This window comes from Lutjanus erythropterus, chromosome 16 (genome assembly GCF_056507025.1).
Source record: "Lutjanus erythropterus isolate fLutEry1 chromosome 16, fLutEry1.hap2, whole genome shotgun sequence".
Taxonomy (NCBI): Eukaryota; Metazoa; Chordata; class Actinopteri; order Lutjaniformes; family Lutjanidae; genus Lutjanus; species Lutjanus erythropterus.
In genome coordinates this window covers 16659602-16675888 of record NC_139332.1, presented here as the reverse complement: position 1 = coordinate 16675888, position 16287 = coordinate 16659602, and the positions used below count along the sequence as shown (strand labels likewise).

The 16287-nt window shown below is 38.0% G+C and overlaps 1 protein-coding gene across 1 annotated transcript in view; it reads right to left on the bottom strand.

The window, feature by feature from the left end:
- The window catches only part of calcr (calcitonin receptor), a 51169-nt gene that overhangs the window by 23318 nt on the left and 11564 nt on the right, over nt 1-16287 (bottom strand). The window contains exons 2-13 of the mRNA XM_084739434.1: nt 11498-11645; nt 10632-10739; nt 7221-7306; nt 6971-7127; nt 6123-6233; nt 5895-6007; nt 4768-4840; nt 4518-4628; nt 3547-3659; nt 2569-2734; nt 2365-2475; nt 2098-2210 (exon numbers count right to left, since the gene is read on the bottom strand). Of these exons, the coding sequence (XP_084595560.1) occupies nt 2098-2210; nt 2365-2475; nt 2569-2734; nt 3547-3659; nt 4518-4628; nt 4768-4840; nt 5895-6007; nt 6123-6233; nt 6971-7127; nt 7221-7306; nt 10632-10739; nt 11498-11645 (1410 nt within the window). The remainder of the gene's footprint in view (nt 1-2097; nt 2211-2364; nt 2476-2568; nt 2735-3546; nt 3660-4517; nt 4629-4767; nt 4841-5894; nt 6008-6122; nt 6234-6970; nt 7128-7220; nt 7307-10631; nt 10740-11497; nt 11646-16287) is intronic.

The window sequence follows — 16287 nt, the reverse complement described above, 5'->3', positions numbered from 1 at the left end:
AAGCCATGTTTCAGGTCTCAGGTTCGGTTAGTACTGCAGATAAAAGCTGGTGCAGGAAATACCTTATCAGAATTCAACACTAGCTCATAATGGACATGGTAACACTTTACAATAACCATCATCAATAAATAATGATAAATTGATAGCTAATTAAGCTTTAGTTAATAGCTATTTCACTGTTAACAAACAATGAAATTATAATTGATAACAGTTCCTAATTATTAGTAATGCTATCTTTCACCTTGTTAGAGATGTCTCATCTCCTAACATTTATTATACAAAATGTGTTTTTTATTGTATATTACACAAACTAATGATAAAATAAAATGAATTTGAAATATTTATAATTTCATTGTTTGTTAACAGTAAAATAACTATTAACAAAGTTCAATTATCTATCAATTTATCATTTATTAATGATAATGATAATGATGATGATGACAATAAAATTATTTTCATCAATCTGATGCACCCCCTTTTCAATCAGGATATAATTCTTACATGTAGCAGTGAAATGAAGCCAGAACTGCTTGAAAGAATGGAGATATTTATTGAGTACATACTAATTAATATAATCTGATAAATGGTAGGTGAAGACAACCAGAACAAAATAACATGCCATTTGTTAATTTGGAATAATGAAACTGGTTGACCCTACATTACGAAAATAATGCATAAATCAATGAATGATAAAATGAGATTATGAAAACTCAGAGTCACATAAATCCTAAAAAATGTGGCAGAATCTTGTAAAGGATAGAACTACAACAATCTTTCCACACCTCAGTCGGTGGTGTGGTCCTTGCTTGTGAAAGAAAGAATTATAAGCCAAAGTTGGCATCAGTGAAACGTTTATTTAACCGTATTTCTCTTTGGGATCGTACTGCTGAGGCCGTTTGTTCCCAGAAGTTTCCTAAAGCTGGGAGGCTGAATCAGCAAAGATCAGGTTTCTGTGGTAACAGATGGAGCGGCTGATTTCTGGTTCTGATCGATCAGCAGACTTATTTCTCTCAGGTTTGCCAGGACAGCTGTTCCAACTGACTGGAGTTTGTTGATGTTTGTATAAGTTTACAAGTTGCACTTGTTTGCAATTGTCCATCTTCTCTATTCCAGTTGGAGAGCAGAGTAGAGTTGTTGTTTTGTTTTTATTTCCATGGATATTTGCAGGGTGAGAAAAAAAAAAATGCCTAAGTGTTCTCGCTAAGATAGAGTTGGACTATTCATCTGCATTAAAAATGGAAAAGTTTTCAAGAGGAAAGCCATAACGTTTAAGCAAACAAAAAAAGCAAACTTACGTTTGGAGTGCAAATGATGGTTTTGTGCAAGATTTGGCATGAAGTGAAATTTGGCACCATGCAGTTTTACATAACCGACCAATTACTGTTGTCAGCTTGTAGACAAATAGTTATAAACTGCACAAAAAAAACTAACAAAAACACTTCCAGTTGTCCAATATTGTGTTACTAAGGACATTTTCCAACAAACACACTCATGACGTCTTGCATTTGAGTTGAAAAATGCAAAATTATTGGTTAAATAATTTTGGCATCATTGGCACAAATGAAAAAGAATTATGCAGTCAACCCATGGGGCAGGCAGGTGTGGATTGACTGTCTAGAAAATACCACAGGTTATGACGGGCAGGTCAAGTGACATGAAGCGGTGGCAAGCATCTCCACATTTCACTTTATACCAGTAAACAGGTTTACTAAACTTTTGGTTGGTTTTTAGTTGTGCAACAGAGCTCTTAAAAATGGATTTACTCATTTTAAACCTAGTTTGGCTAAACTCTGATTAGAACTAGGCTAATCCAAGATTAAATTTATCTTTGGTGGTACAACCCTCTCTAAATATTCCTGTATAGCTCAGTATAGGAGAGTAATGTGTCTTGGAAATAAAAAGCCTGTTAATAATGGTGTCTGCTACAATATTTATGAGTTAATACATCAGAGCTACATATTTCCACTTTCCACATTTTATCCTATCTGCCCACAATCCAAATACTGGGAAAAAGAAAAAGATTATGCTGACCCATCACACTGTGGCTACCATGCAATAGATTTTAGATAGCAGGCTACTTTATCTTAAATGAATTACCTTCAACTTTGCCTTAGTGTTTTCATTGCAGAGTGTGTAGTTGGACCAAGTCCTGTTGGTATCCGGATGGCGAAACCACTGCCCGTCCTCCCCACAGTACTTAGTGGCCTTTTCTAAAAGTAACAATTTAGTAATAAATACAGAATCTCCAACAATTTATTAAAATCCATACAGTTGTGTCTATGTATACAGGTTCTGTTATCACTGGTGAATAATTCATCCTCAAAGCAATTAATATTTCATAGACTCTTGAGTGCTTGAGGTCACCTGTGGGGTCGAAGTCGACAAAATAATTGGGGCAGTTTTGAGAGGTGTAAGTTCCTGCTGGAGTGTCGTCCCAGCACAGCCAGCCATCCCAGTTACGACTGCAGTACAGACCTAAACAAAGCAACAGAAAGACTCAAACATCCACAGAGGAAAAAGCACAATAACAGAGAGCCACAGTGAGTCTCGGTAGACATCGTCTCTTACCTGATTTGTTGTAAGGTAGATCTCGATTCATTTTCTCGAAGCATTTGTACTGACTGTCAAGGATTTTCTTCCTCACAATTTCCTGCTCCTCTGGGTTTACCATTGGACTGACTGTGGCCTCATCAGTGGGCTCTACCTCAGTGTCCCCTGAGAGCTGGGCAGCTGCCTTCATTTTAGTGAAGTCAACATCACACACACACACACACACACACACACACACACACACACACACACACACACACACACACACACAGAGTCATGATCACTCAAACTATACAATGAGCACAGAGATTCAAAGTGTAAAAGTTTTGAGTGTAAAAACATGTTTGCCCTGTATCTCTGTGGTTGACAGTGTCTGTACTGTACTGTTGACCACCTACTATAGTGTAGTGGAAGAAATAGGTTCCCATTCCCATCTGTTATTTTTACGACCCCAATGGTGTTTAGTTACAAATTCTTGTTTTTGCCAAGGTCAGTTTTGTCCCATGTGATTCTTTTGGCGATCATTTTGAATTGATGTTCACATGAGAAAAAAAACAGATTTTCATAAATCATGAACCAGATCAGACAATATACAAATGACAAATAAACCTACTTTATTGGTGAAAAACAAGTAAAGACAAGTTTTAGGCTCATGGCAGTGTAACGTTTGCTATTTTGTTTCATAATACTTTCCTGCAGTAGCTAGATGAACCTAGTTTATTCTCATATTTCAGCTGTAATACAGATATACACACATCCCCCAGTGGAAATGCTTAATACCTCTATGTGAGGCTTATCCTTGTGAAATCTATGCAACTATATGATACTGTGTATGGTCTGAGGTTTTGTGGAAGCTACATTCTAAGTATTTCATAATTGTGAAAGAGGCCACATGTCTTAAGCTTACAGGAAAACCCAGCAGTGGTCTTAAGCCAGTTTCCAAGAAAGTCTGTGCATGATGATCTTTATGATGAAAAGTTGTTACGTAAACATTACCTTCAACTTCTCCTTAGTGTTGACAGCACAGAGTGTGTAGTTGGTCCAAGCCTTGCTGCTCTCTGGATGGTGGAACCACTGCCCGTCATCTCCGCAGTACTTTGTTGCCTTTTCTGAAAGGTGTGATTATGCCATAAAAGAAAAATCAAGTGTGTAACACATTCTCTTGACAATTTCCACTCCTCTATAAATCTGTGCACCCTTGTCTATCGAGCTAGTAATTGTAGGTTCTCAAAATGTTCTGAGAACGTCCCTGCTGGTGTAGAGGATGTTGTTTTGTAATGCCATATTTCCAGAACGTTCCAGGATGGTCACAATATGGAATTCTTTAAAGGGTAGGGGAACATTATTTAGTGAGCTTTCGGAGAACAGTTACTGTAGGACGTTCCCTTACTGTTTGCAGAACCTTTGGTGACATTACAGGAACCTGAAGGAAACCTCATCTCATATAACCAACAGAGAATCATATATTACATTATGTTTATGCTCAAAATGTCCTCTTTGTACCGTTGTGATGTGAACATAAAATAATAAGAAATAGAATATCCTTGTGAAGTAACAAAAGGCCATTAACCACCAAATCAGCTCTGGTTCTTGAACTGGTACTGTTCAAGATAGTTGGAACCTTGGAGATATCTAGTGAACTAATCCTTGTTTCCACCAGTTTCGAGTGGATCCATTGTAATCAAAGACCTGGCATTTCTTGGTTCCAGCTGGGAACAAACTTTTCTTCATTCTCAGAATTGTCGAAAATTAGCTTGCAAGCCAGGAAGGGGCAGTTCCATGTTGATGGAAAAAGGGCTACAAGGAAGGTTCCCAGAACGTCCTCTCCTATGTTGATATAAACTCAGTCCCCTTAGATTTGATAAATGACTCATCCTTAAAGACTTTTTGATTGTCGAAACACTCAGTAGAAAATCAGAAGGTTAACAAGATATCAGAAGATCTTTACAGCTAAATTCTTGACTCACCAGTTGGGTCGAAGTTGGGAAAATAATCTGGGCAGTTTTGGGAGGCGTAAGTTCCTGTTTGAGTGTCGTCCCAGCACAGCCAGCCGTCCCAGTTCCGACTGCAGTACAGACCTGCATCACCAGCATAGCCACAAAAACATGACTCCAAATGTTTACAGGCCTGTTGTTCATATACTTGTCAAACATGAAATCTCAAATAAAAGTGTGATCACAAAGTATCTGAGTTAACAAAGGTACACTGTATCAATACCTGATTTGTTAAAAGGCGGATCTCGATTTATTTTCAAGAGGCACTTGTATTCATTCTCAAGCATTTTCACTTTCTGCGAAAAAAAAAAAATAGATGTTTTGACATTACAAAACCACATTATACAGACAAGTTGAGGATTAATCAAAAGTGTGGCTCAGATCCTGACCTTTATAAACATTGATCAACAGTAATCTCAAGTAGTCAGAGAGCTTGGTCAACCCACACATGTTTGGAAAAGTTTAGCCACAATAGTTCCTAAGAAAAGGGCAGTAAAAAGGGGGCTACAGTCTTACTTTGAAGGAAAATGATGTCAGAGTCTAACACTGGAGACTGCTCAAACAACAAACAACCACAGTTAGGTGCATTCACACCCACTTTCAATCAAAAAACTGCTTCAGAATTTCCAAGGTTTAAGATCATTATGTGCTGACAAGATCTGTATAAAGTAGTTATAATGTATGGCTAGTTATAAGCCATAAATTAGAACAACTTTTGAGTTATCTGGTTGGTGAGTCAATAGTCAGTCAGTTTGCCGATAAAGTAATTAAAAGGGAGTAATTATGGAAAGCAATGACAACCTAATTTGTTGTTTCTGGTGGAGCACTTGTTGTAAAACGAGAACTATACAGTGTAGAAAGACCAAACACAAAGATGTTCTAGTGCTACAATGACAAAATGGTGAGGCCTCACCAGCTTCCCACCCACCAACACTGCTAAGTCTTGTTGGTCGGGCTGAGCTGGAAGCACCACCGGTTTCTGAAGTAGTTGACAGATGTTTTTTTTTCCCCAGGCACTTTAATCAGTGTGCTACCATGACTTATTTAAGTTCAGTTCAGTCTATGCTGCTGCACATCCTAAATCCCCTTTATACCTTTATAGTGAATCAATAGGCATCTGCTCTCATAAGAATAGTATTAATTGTTTAGACTGTACTTTTGAGTACAAAGTTTGACCTGTACCTCTTCTGTAATATTCATTATTTTAATTCATAACTGTGAACGATGCCACACATCCTGGACTTTCTGGGATGACCAACAATATCAGTAAACCTAATTACAGAGAACTTGTATGCAAAACTGTACAATAAATCCACAGAAGTTTATCATATCAAAAATACTGTACATTACCCTCAGCCTCTTCTCATGGTTGGCTGCACAGAGTGTGTAGTTGGTCCAAGTCTTGTTGATGTCTGGATGATGAAACCACTGACCATCTTCTCCACAGTATTTAGTCGCTTTTTCTGAAAAACACAATTATGCAATTTAACTAAATTTCTTTAAACACAGTCAACAGATGATTAAAGAAGAATTCATTGTCAGAGGGTAACAAGGTATCAGTACAGTTTCACTGCTCACCCGTGGGGTCAAAGTCACTAAAATAACCAGGGCAGTTTTGGGAGGCATAAGTTCCTGCTGGAGTATCGTCCCAGCACAGCCAGCCATCCCAGTTACGACTGCAGTACAGACCTGTAACACCAACAAAAACACGCACTAATAGGATAGAAGTTGCTCTCATGTTTTGTCTGTTTACAGGGGTGTTCCACACGGCTCTGTGCTTGGCCCACTTCTTTTCAGCATTTATGTAAATAATTTGTATGCTGACATATGCTGTATGCTAATAAGAACAAGCTTTTGATATTTTTTAATGCCAAGAGTAGGCCATTGAATATCCCGTCAGTGGTTACTCGTGAGGGACAGGTAATCTAGAAAGTTAATTCTCACTGAATTCTCAGGGCATTCTCGTGATTACTCTTGTACTTTTAAGCCACATGTACAGAATTTGGTGAAAAAAAATTAGGCTTAAAGTAAGTTTTTACTTGAGAGAAAATTTGTGTTTTTCTTTTAATGTAAAAAAGTTTTTGCTGCAACTCTTTTGCCTGTGGTGGATTATGGGAATTTTGTGCATACATATGCCCCTGCTCACACATTACATATGGTTGATGGTATACTTCCATATACAAGGCCATTTGCTTATATTTCACAAAGGAGGGATATATGTTCTGCATGTGAACACTGTCAGATTTGTTTTGAATCTGTCTGTCTTGACCAGGAAAATAAAATAAAATGTAAAAACAAAGAAATGTTCACAGGCAAAGTTCATCAAACATGAAAACTCACCATGTGGAAATCATGTTGCTATAAAATAAAAACATTTGTCGATAGATCAGAGTTGCATAGTGGGTTTCAGTAGACAGTATCACTACCTGACTTGTTATAAGGCGGATCTTGCTTCATTTTCTCTGAGCATTTCTTTTCGTTCTCAAGGATGATTTCCATTACACCCCCTTTTTCTGTGTTTAGCCCCGTGGCCTCTGTGCTGGGCTCTCCTGCAGCGTCGCTTAGAAAATGGGAGACTTCCTTCTGAGAAAAAAAAAAAAGACAGTTCAATTTACAGAGCAGCTGAGGCTGGCATAATCTAGTTCCCTTATTACTTGCAGTGAAACACCTAAATACCTGTACTTTGTTCTTTGAGGCTGGTTGACAAGTGGACCCAGTCTGGACCCAGTTACCCAGTTCATCACAATATTTGGTCAGTTTTTCTGTGAGGGAAAAAAAACATTGAAGATTATCCTGAAAGCTTCACATGCCATTAAGACGGTTTCAATAACTAATAATTTATATAATAATTTATATAATAAACACCATGCTACTGGATTAGAGTTATAATAGTAAGGGACAGTCAAGAGAAACTGTCTTAAAGGCTCATATGAAGCCAACTAGAGATACTAACTAAATAACTAGAGAAGTAGGCTGGATGCTGGTAGTGATTCTGCTGTTATCCTTGTGGGTGGAGCTTGTGTTTGATGTGCTCGATAGACATGCCCTGCAGGTAACAATATAACTACATGTGAAAAAGAAGTGGTCAAACTGCAGGAATTCATTTGCAGCTCGGTGTTACTATGACTAGCATCCTGCAGTTAGCTTGTTCAGACCATAACGTTGCCCACTGGGCAGTCAGGTGAGAGCCACAGATAATGTTACACTTAGTATTACTGAACCAAATTACTTCAGTAATTTGCTAAAACAAACAACAGAATAGTACTAATACCATTATTGCACTATTAAACCAAACTAACTAACTTTAGGAAACATTCCAACAGCCCAGTATACTGTATCATTACTTATGGGTACATTATTACTCCTGTTTTTGATGTTCATGCTAAGTGGAGAATCGCTGTCTTCTTTGTCTCTGTCTTTGTTATTCAGCAGTAGTAGCTATATTGGCATAATCAAAACACATAAATTGGACCCTGAGTTTTGGCATTACTGCGCAACTGCTATTAATTTAACTTGGCACGCATCATCAAACATTATGTCAAATAAAATTCCCTCTTTGGAGTAATTTTCTGGCAAAGTCTCAAATGTCAAGCTTAAAACCACATGTACTGCAGAGCCACAACTGGGCTAAGAATGAGATCACACTGTTCCTGACATCAACGACTGAAGTCCGGCTGCCTAGTCTTCTCCGACAGCTCATCAACTGCTAAACAACCACTTCCAACTGTACGTCTCCCCAAAAGCCTCATATCAGCAGCATCGGTTTTCAAATAAGGAGCCATGAGGGGACTCTTAACGTCACAGGCATTTTGGGAAGATCTGTTATGGGCCCTCTCTTACAAAAACACCTTCTCTCTCTTCTCATTCATATTCTCTCTCCCCATCCATCGCTCTGACTCTGACTTCTCTCTCTTTTTTTGTAATCCCTCTTCTCTTTCTCTCTCTCTGTATATACCCTTGATTGTTCTCTCTGCCCTCTCCCTCACCTTCCCTCTCTTCATCATATTGCATCTACTAAATCAGACATGACTTGACTCTGGATCTCTTCAAGTAGACATTATTGAGCCTTGCATTCCTCATGATGTGAAAACTGCTCATGCTGCAGTGGCTGCTTATACTTAACTCCAGACATTAAGTGTACTTACATAATCAATTTTCAAAGTCAATTTCAATATAAATAAATGTCTGTTTTCATTTAGTCTGATTAATACAACAAAACTGACAAGCATAATCCTAGAGATCATTCAATGTGTTGTGCGTGTGTGTGTGTGTGTGTGTGCTAGAGATTGTCTGCAGCCAATCTCACATACTTCTGGACCTATCATCCTAAAATTATATATATATATATACACACTGTGTGCTCAAGAATCTCTCGCAGTAGTGGTGATTCCCAGTTTCTTTAAAAACCTGAACAAAAATTGTAAGACCTACTGTATATATAACCTACACTGATTCCTGTTAACCAGTCAGTAGGGGCTGCAACACATCTACACGTCTACATGCTAATGTTCACAATCTTAGTTTAGCGTATTTAGAACAAAATACAGCTGAGAGTGAGGTATTTGCTCATAAACCAAAATACTGGACATATTTTAACTTGATGATGACGCTAACTGAAAAATCAATGGTTTGCCAGAGGAATTAAAATTTATCCTGAGGAGGGAATAAATGCATCAATACAACCAAATGTGACCAAAACCTCAAAAACCAAAAATGCGCACCTTGTATCACTGAAAGAAAAGTGAGGGAATCAATGGTCATTATTGATGACATCCTCTGAAATGGCTGGTTGCCAGTTCATCCAGTAGATATTGATCAATTTTAATAAAATAAATATTCATCTTCTGGTGACCTAGGTGAAGTTATTAAGATTCATCCACTGGGCACCATTAGTATCTGTGCCAAATTTAATGACAGTCATCCAATAGTTGTTGAGATATTTCAGCCAGGGCCAAAGTGGTGGACTGACCAATAGACCATTACTTATATCAGAGCCACTAATATGGTATAGTAAGAAAAATAAAGAACTTGATAGTTAGTATGAACCCAAGGCCAACAAGTAACAAAGAGCACCTGCAGAACAGTACATATAAGAAAATATGTCACAGTTCTGGCTGTGTTGTTTGATTAATGTATTGTTTGATATATTATAAAGAAAAAAGCAGTGCAGCAGAGAATTTGACAGGTTACCACTTTTTGCAATCATTAATCATGAAATCTTCCTTTAAATAAAGTATCTACTTACTACTCACCATAAATCATATCTGCTTAAGACATGATGCATAAAATGCAATTACAATGTGCACTTTAGTCAGACATCTGCATCAAGGAATTGAGCATTTATAGTAAGTTGTAAATGGTTATAAACTGCAGTTAGATTTGGTGGAAAAGTAATGAGGAGAAAGAATCCAAAGAATCTGCTCCCTCCTCAATAAACACATGTACATTGAATCTTACTTAAATCAGTGTCACCAAAAATATAATGTGGAGGTTGGGTTGTTGGAGCAGCAGAATTATAACGGCCGTGCTGCATGGATTTCATTGGATGTCACTAGTCAGCTGGTAACCAAATAACTGACGAATAAGCCAGTGATAATGAAGCATGTATAAAACAGTTTATTCCCATCATCTATTACAAATGCAACTTCAGTGCTCTTCATCAACTAATAATAATAATAATTATAAATAATATAATAAATATAAGATGGAGCATATCATATTTCCAATTTAAATTCCATTACATCTTAAAATCATATTACAGTTTTATGCTGTAATTACCACAATATATTGTTGATACAGGCTCAAAACTCAAAGCACAGCGTACTGTATAATAAACCACTTGGCTGTGACTGTCTCATGGAAACAGCTGGTAAAATTAAATAAAAACACATAAAATAAAACCAGCTTGGTTTATACAATCAGCCCCATGACCTTTGACCTTCATTGCACACAGGATTGGATCTTTATCTGTGTTGCCTCCTGACCCAGAATCAAAAAGCATTGCAGAAAACCCTCTCAGCTTCCCATCACTCTCCATTCAGTGAGCTTCTTGTAGACTGTGGTGAGATGTGTGTGCATCTTTCTTACCAGTTGTGTCCAGGTCAGGGTGATCTGGACAGTTCTGTGTTACAGATGTCCCAGCTGGTGTCTCATCCCAGCACAGCAAGCCATCCCAAGCACGTCCACAGAACATACCTTGAGAAAGGAAAAAGATGAAATGACTCTTCAAGGTTATTACTGACATATTTTCTCTGTCTTTAAAGGAGAAATATGTAATATATTTGATGTACTAAATTATAAAATTACCATGATATGTCATCATAGATTAGGAAAACATCCTAAATTGAAAAAAAAAACCCTGAAATCTTTTTAATACATTACACAGTTTAGAAATGGTTGTTGAGAACTATGTAGTACTGAATTGTGGAGTTAAACCGGTAAACTGTTTTTTACCATGCATATTTTTGGAGAAGTGGGCTTTTGTTTTCGGGATAATGGGCTTAGCCTTACACCGGAAGACAACTGAGAGCTGATCAACTTATAGTGTAGGACTTGTTGTCGCTTGTTATTGTCAGTGTTGCACTTGTCTTGTGCTCGTGTAGGTTCGGTGTCCCTGCAGCCTGCAGGCAACCTGCCTGAGCTTTGAGTCTGGGGAGAAGGCAGTGGGGGGAAACAAGTCGCTTCAACCACAGAGTGTACATTCAATAGGGTGTAAACCTATTTAATACACAATTTATTGAAATTGCCTTGAAAGCAATTATAACCTCACAGCTTCTACTCCAAAAGCCCTTTAAGGTCAGGTGATGTATACCACTGCTGACAACACTACCATTACCTTAAACAAGAACAGCAACAATGTTCTGATCCCAGTCCTCTGACTTACAACACCACTACACCTGTGATGTTCTCTCAGAGATAATCCATTTGGCCTTAAAATGATTCAGGCGTCTCACCAGTTCTGTTTTCTTGGTGGTCTTTGTTGGACAGCTCAAGACATTTGTATTGACCCTGGCTCACCGCCTGTCCCTCTGTCATGCTCTGTCCAGGCCTGAGCGATGGGTCTGAGATTGACTCAGCGCCCGCCACCGCCGCCGCCCTGCACTGTGGAGACAACACGACAGCAAAGGTGAGAGGAAGGGGGAAGGAAAACATGTTTTAATCTGACTTGGAACAAAATATGGAGTGTAGAGAGGGAGTTGTTAGTGTCTGATCTACATTCCCTTGACTGTCAAAAAATAAGACAAAGTGTAAATATTATCTTGCATGATGATGTTCACTAAATTTGTAATATTTCAGAGCTTTATCACACCTAGATGAAGACACGCACCCTTTCATGAGATAAAAATTTTAAATGGAAAGTTTTTTGAAGCATCTTCAAAGCTAATCTGATGAGGATTTCACTTGGCTTTGAAATTCTAGTCCCTGACTATTCATGTAACTCATTATAGTGTTTGAGAGCTCACAAAAGAAGTAAAGAGCAGCTGATTTTCTCCATATGAATCTTATCTCTGCTCTATTGTTTGTATTTGGAGGCAGCATTAAAATTGAAGACGCCTGCCAGTGTGAAATTCTGAGTTTGATAATGCTGCTCGGTGAAGGATAAAGAGCCCCTTTTGCTTTGACTTATCTCGTGAATTTTTTTTGGATGAAAATTAAGTCTCTCAGAGTGCCAGGCTCATGCACTTGCATTTTCTGAATTATTTGAGGAATTTTCTAATACTTCGCCTGGGAGACTGCACATGCCTTATCACGATTGAGATGCAAACCTCCTAACTCCGTCTCTTTGTGGAGGGAAAAGGAAATATCATTAGGCCAAAATACCATTCTTACCTGTCTGATAAAAGCTTGTAAAAGGTAAAAACACTTAAAAAAAAAAAAAGTGTGAGAATGCTGATGTCCCATGTAGCAGTTTAGCAGCCGTACATATGATGTCACTCCAAACATTGAAGTAAATGACGTCATACATACGACCACCAGGCCACCACCAATATCAACAGATGAGCTGAACAAGAAAAAAAGAAAAACAAATCGTCTCTCTTGTCAAGGCCTCTCGTCACCTATTACAATTAATTCATCTTCCTGAATCAACACGACAGGACTCCTCAAAAAAGAAAACATAAAGCAGAGCAGCAGAGATACAGCAGGCATAAAACATTTGGCAGGGACATTCTCCAGAACCTCCATGTCAAGCTTGATGCTTAACAGCAAAGGAAACTGAAACAGTAAACTTACATTTCGCACTGACACTGAGGAATAGTGGACAAAATGTATTTTTCATGAGGGACAATAAGTCATGAAAGACCTCTGCTTTTCTGCTGTAAAAGCCAAAGAGAATATGTCACCCCGTGTTTAGCCTGTCGGAAACAAAATGAATATTGTCTCTGCACTTTCCAAAATGTAGAGCCATGATGGTGTTGAAAATATAATTCATTATAAAAGCCTCATCACGCCAAGTGGTGTGCTGTAATTTGTAAGAAGGAATGCAAGTCTGGACATTTCAAAGTTTGATTTGTTTAATTATGACACCTTCATCAAACAAACGAGTGTATTTTTAAATGACAGAACATACTGTAGTGCCCAGATGTGTCACCCATACATGATTTGTCTTGTGTTACCATCGTTGACTAATGTTTGCAACACTTCCATTAAGATATTTGATGTAATTTCTCAAAACTACAGGAACACGGTGAGAACATGACTCAACCCTTCAGACTGCTGGACAAAAAGCCATCTATCCCCACTTCAACAACCCCACCACCCTGACAATAAATTCAGGAAATGCAGTATTCTTCAATATATGTTGTTGCCTGAAATTATGAGTGGAGCTTAAGAAATACCTGTAAAATTTGATATGGATTAGGCAGAAACTTTTATTTTGACGGGTACAGATGAACAGTTGAAGTGTTAAATTTCCAGTTTTCCTCCACATCTATTTTTACGGCTGTAAATATGTTGTGATGTAGAATTTCCACAATCTTTCTTTAAGAAAGGGAAAGTTTTTGTTCATGTCATGATTCGGCTCATGAGGCATTACAAAAGAAGAGAATGTTTTTGCCAGAGGTCCCACGATCAAATCCCAGAAGTCAATCCCTGAGTCAAAAATGGGAGAGCCACAGGTCTAAACTCAAAGGTGTAAAAAATTATTACAAAAATATAAGGGTGGGAAGGGATGAGGTGTGTTAATCTGAATTCTCAGTGTGTCATCAGATGGATGAGTGACTGGGTGATGTGTGGAAGGTGTTGTGTGGTGTGAAACTAAACTAGTGTGGTCGCAGACAGTTTTATTCTAAGTGTATGTTTTGTACTTCCACCAACTTCTACTTTGTCTTTTCGCTCTGGACTTGTCCCTGATAAGGTACAATTTTTTCACTACACATTTAAGGTACACATTTTCTTCACTCTGCTCACCTTTGGCATTATTACTTTGTATATCTAAGTTCCTAGTGTAATATGACTGTTTTGACATTTTTGCATTTTGAACTAAAATTGTATTTATTTTCATGCAGCACTGCAGCAGCAGATCTCACTCTCTGGTACATATTTATTTATGAATCCATCCTTGGTCTGCTCCCCTCTTGTCTTTATGGGTTTATCTTACTCCAAACACTAAATTTATTGTTTGCACAAATGATATCCTCTTATTGTTTCTACGGTTCACACTAAAATGGGCAAACACGCTTTTATGTTCTCTACCACTGCAGCCTGGAAGCACCAGCAAACAGATTTGCAGTTACAGGCCGAATTATGGGATTTAAAAATGTAGTGGAGGGTTTGAAGGCAAATTCATTTGGAATTTGTAACTGCTTTCTTAGCTACAACTGCTTCTTCCTGTCAATCCTCTCTGACGTATGGACTTGTGACTTCATGTATGTTATGTTTTATATGTTTTTAATGTTTGTGTGTGTTGCTTGAAACACTGTACTGCAGCAGTCCTTGCCAGGGCTTCTTCAAAAATTTGATTTTGTTGTGTAGCAGAGCTGCCTTGTAGCATTTAATGATAAAGTGCTCTGTTGAGACAGACATGTTTTATATGTTTCTCTACAGCTACAGGAGTGTCATGCTGTTGCCTGTCTGATGCATCGCAATAAAGTGCTGGAAGACAATTTAGACCCACTACAAAAACACAATGAGGTATTATAGGTATAACATTTTCATTTAGTGTATATATTCATGCCAAGCTATGCTCAACATTTATCAAAGCATTTTGTCCTTTTTTTTTTATTTTATAAAGACAAATATCCTAATATGTTGCAAGAAAGAATGGACCCATTAGCAAATGGGACCCCCAAAAAAATTCTAAATCCAGGTTAAAATACATGTAAAATTCAAGACATCCTAAATAGTGCATCATCTGCATAAAAGAGAAAGGCTCAGATATAGTGAAAAAGCATTAAACACACACAGAAACATGCAGTCATGGTCCACATGTCCTCTCTTTCAGATCATTCAAGTTTGCAATGAATAAGCTGAGCTAATTATAAACTATAATTATTAATTATGAAGAGAGTGAAAATTAATTATGAGATTTTTTTTTGCTGAGAAAAGAGAAACCACTAGACCACAGCATATTACATGTCCTTCTAATGAAAATTGAATCCTATGTTTAAACATACATGTGAAGCATACATAATGAGCTAGAAAAATTTAAGAAAGAGAGCTTACCACCAGGAGAAACCAAAGAATCCAAAGGGAGCCCACTAACATCATATCTTCCTCTCTCAGGAATATGTCTGGAGAGAGAAAAGAGAGTGTGGAGTTGAAACTATCAGAAAATAAGTTGTCTGCTGTGAAAGTGACTGAACAAACATATGGCTCTTTCAAATCAGGATTACATCCTCTCAGGAGAAAACAGCAACAGCAATCATTAATCTGAAATGCAAAACACTGCAGCAGAGGCACCGCAGTTTGTGACATTACACACTTTTCCTGTGTGTGTGTGTGTGTGTGTGTGTTTGTGTTTGTGCCTGACAGAAAAAAATACCTGTCAATACATGAAAAGCATGAAAGAGTAATGTAATACTGCTTGAGCTAAAGGAGGAAGACAAAACATGAGACAGAGACAGACAAAAATAGTTGATGGTCATCAGTCATGCTGTGCTGATCCTCCACAGCAGCAGATCAGTCAGTTTAATAACTGACTGCATGTGAGATTAAAATTCACTTCAGGTCTCTTTGCTTTGGCTTGCAGAGTCCCTGATGGAAGCTCCATCACGCCGCAGTTTGAACAGTTAGGGCGACCTACTGGTTGTTCTGCACAGCCCACGTCGGCCCGAGGGGCAGGCTTTCCAGCAGATAGACATGCATGAGCAAGGCCTGTAAGTCACCGTGAAAGGTTAGCAGGATTGATAGTGTTTGTTTTGGCTTTCAGACGCACGCTGATGGTAGGCTACTTAGCATTAGGCTGACAAATAAACCTGGAGCTCCATCTGCAAAGAATTTAAGGCTACAAGTGCTGAGCTCTGACCAGGGATGCTTTGAAATTTGTCTCAAATTTATTATGTCTCATCCATGAGTTATTGAAATACAAAACTAATACTGAAATTGATATATGAGGATGATTATTATCATTAAAAGTAGTCATACTGTCCTCTGTCTTAAATCTAGATTCAGAAAGAGACTTTTCTGTTCCAGGCTCAAATATAGACCGTCTCTCTGTCTCATTTGCATACAGTATAGCTGAAACATTGAGTCAACTGACTGGGAATTCATCCGCAGCTGTTTTCATAATTTAAGTAATTGTCCA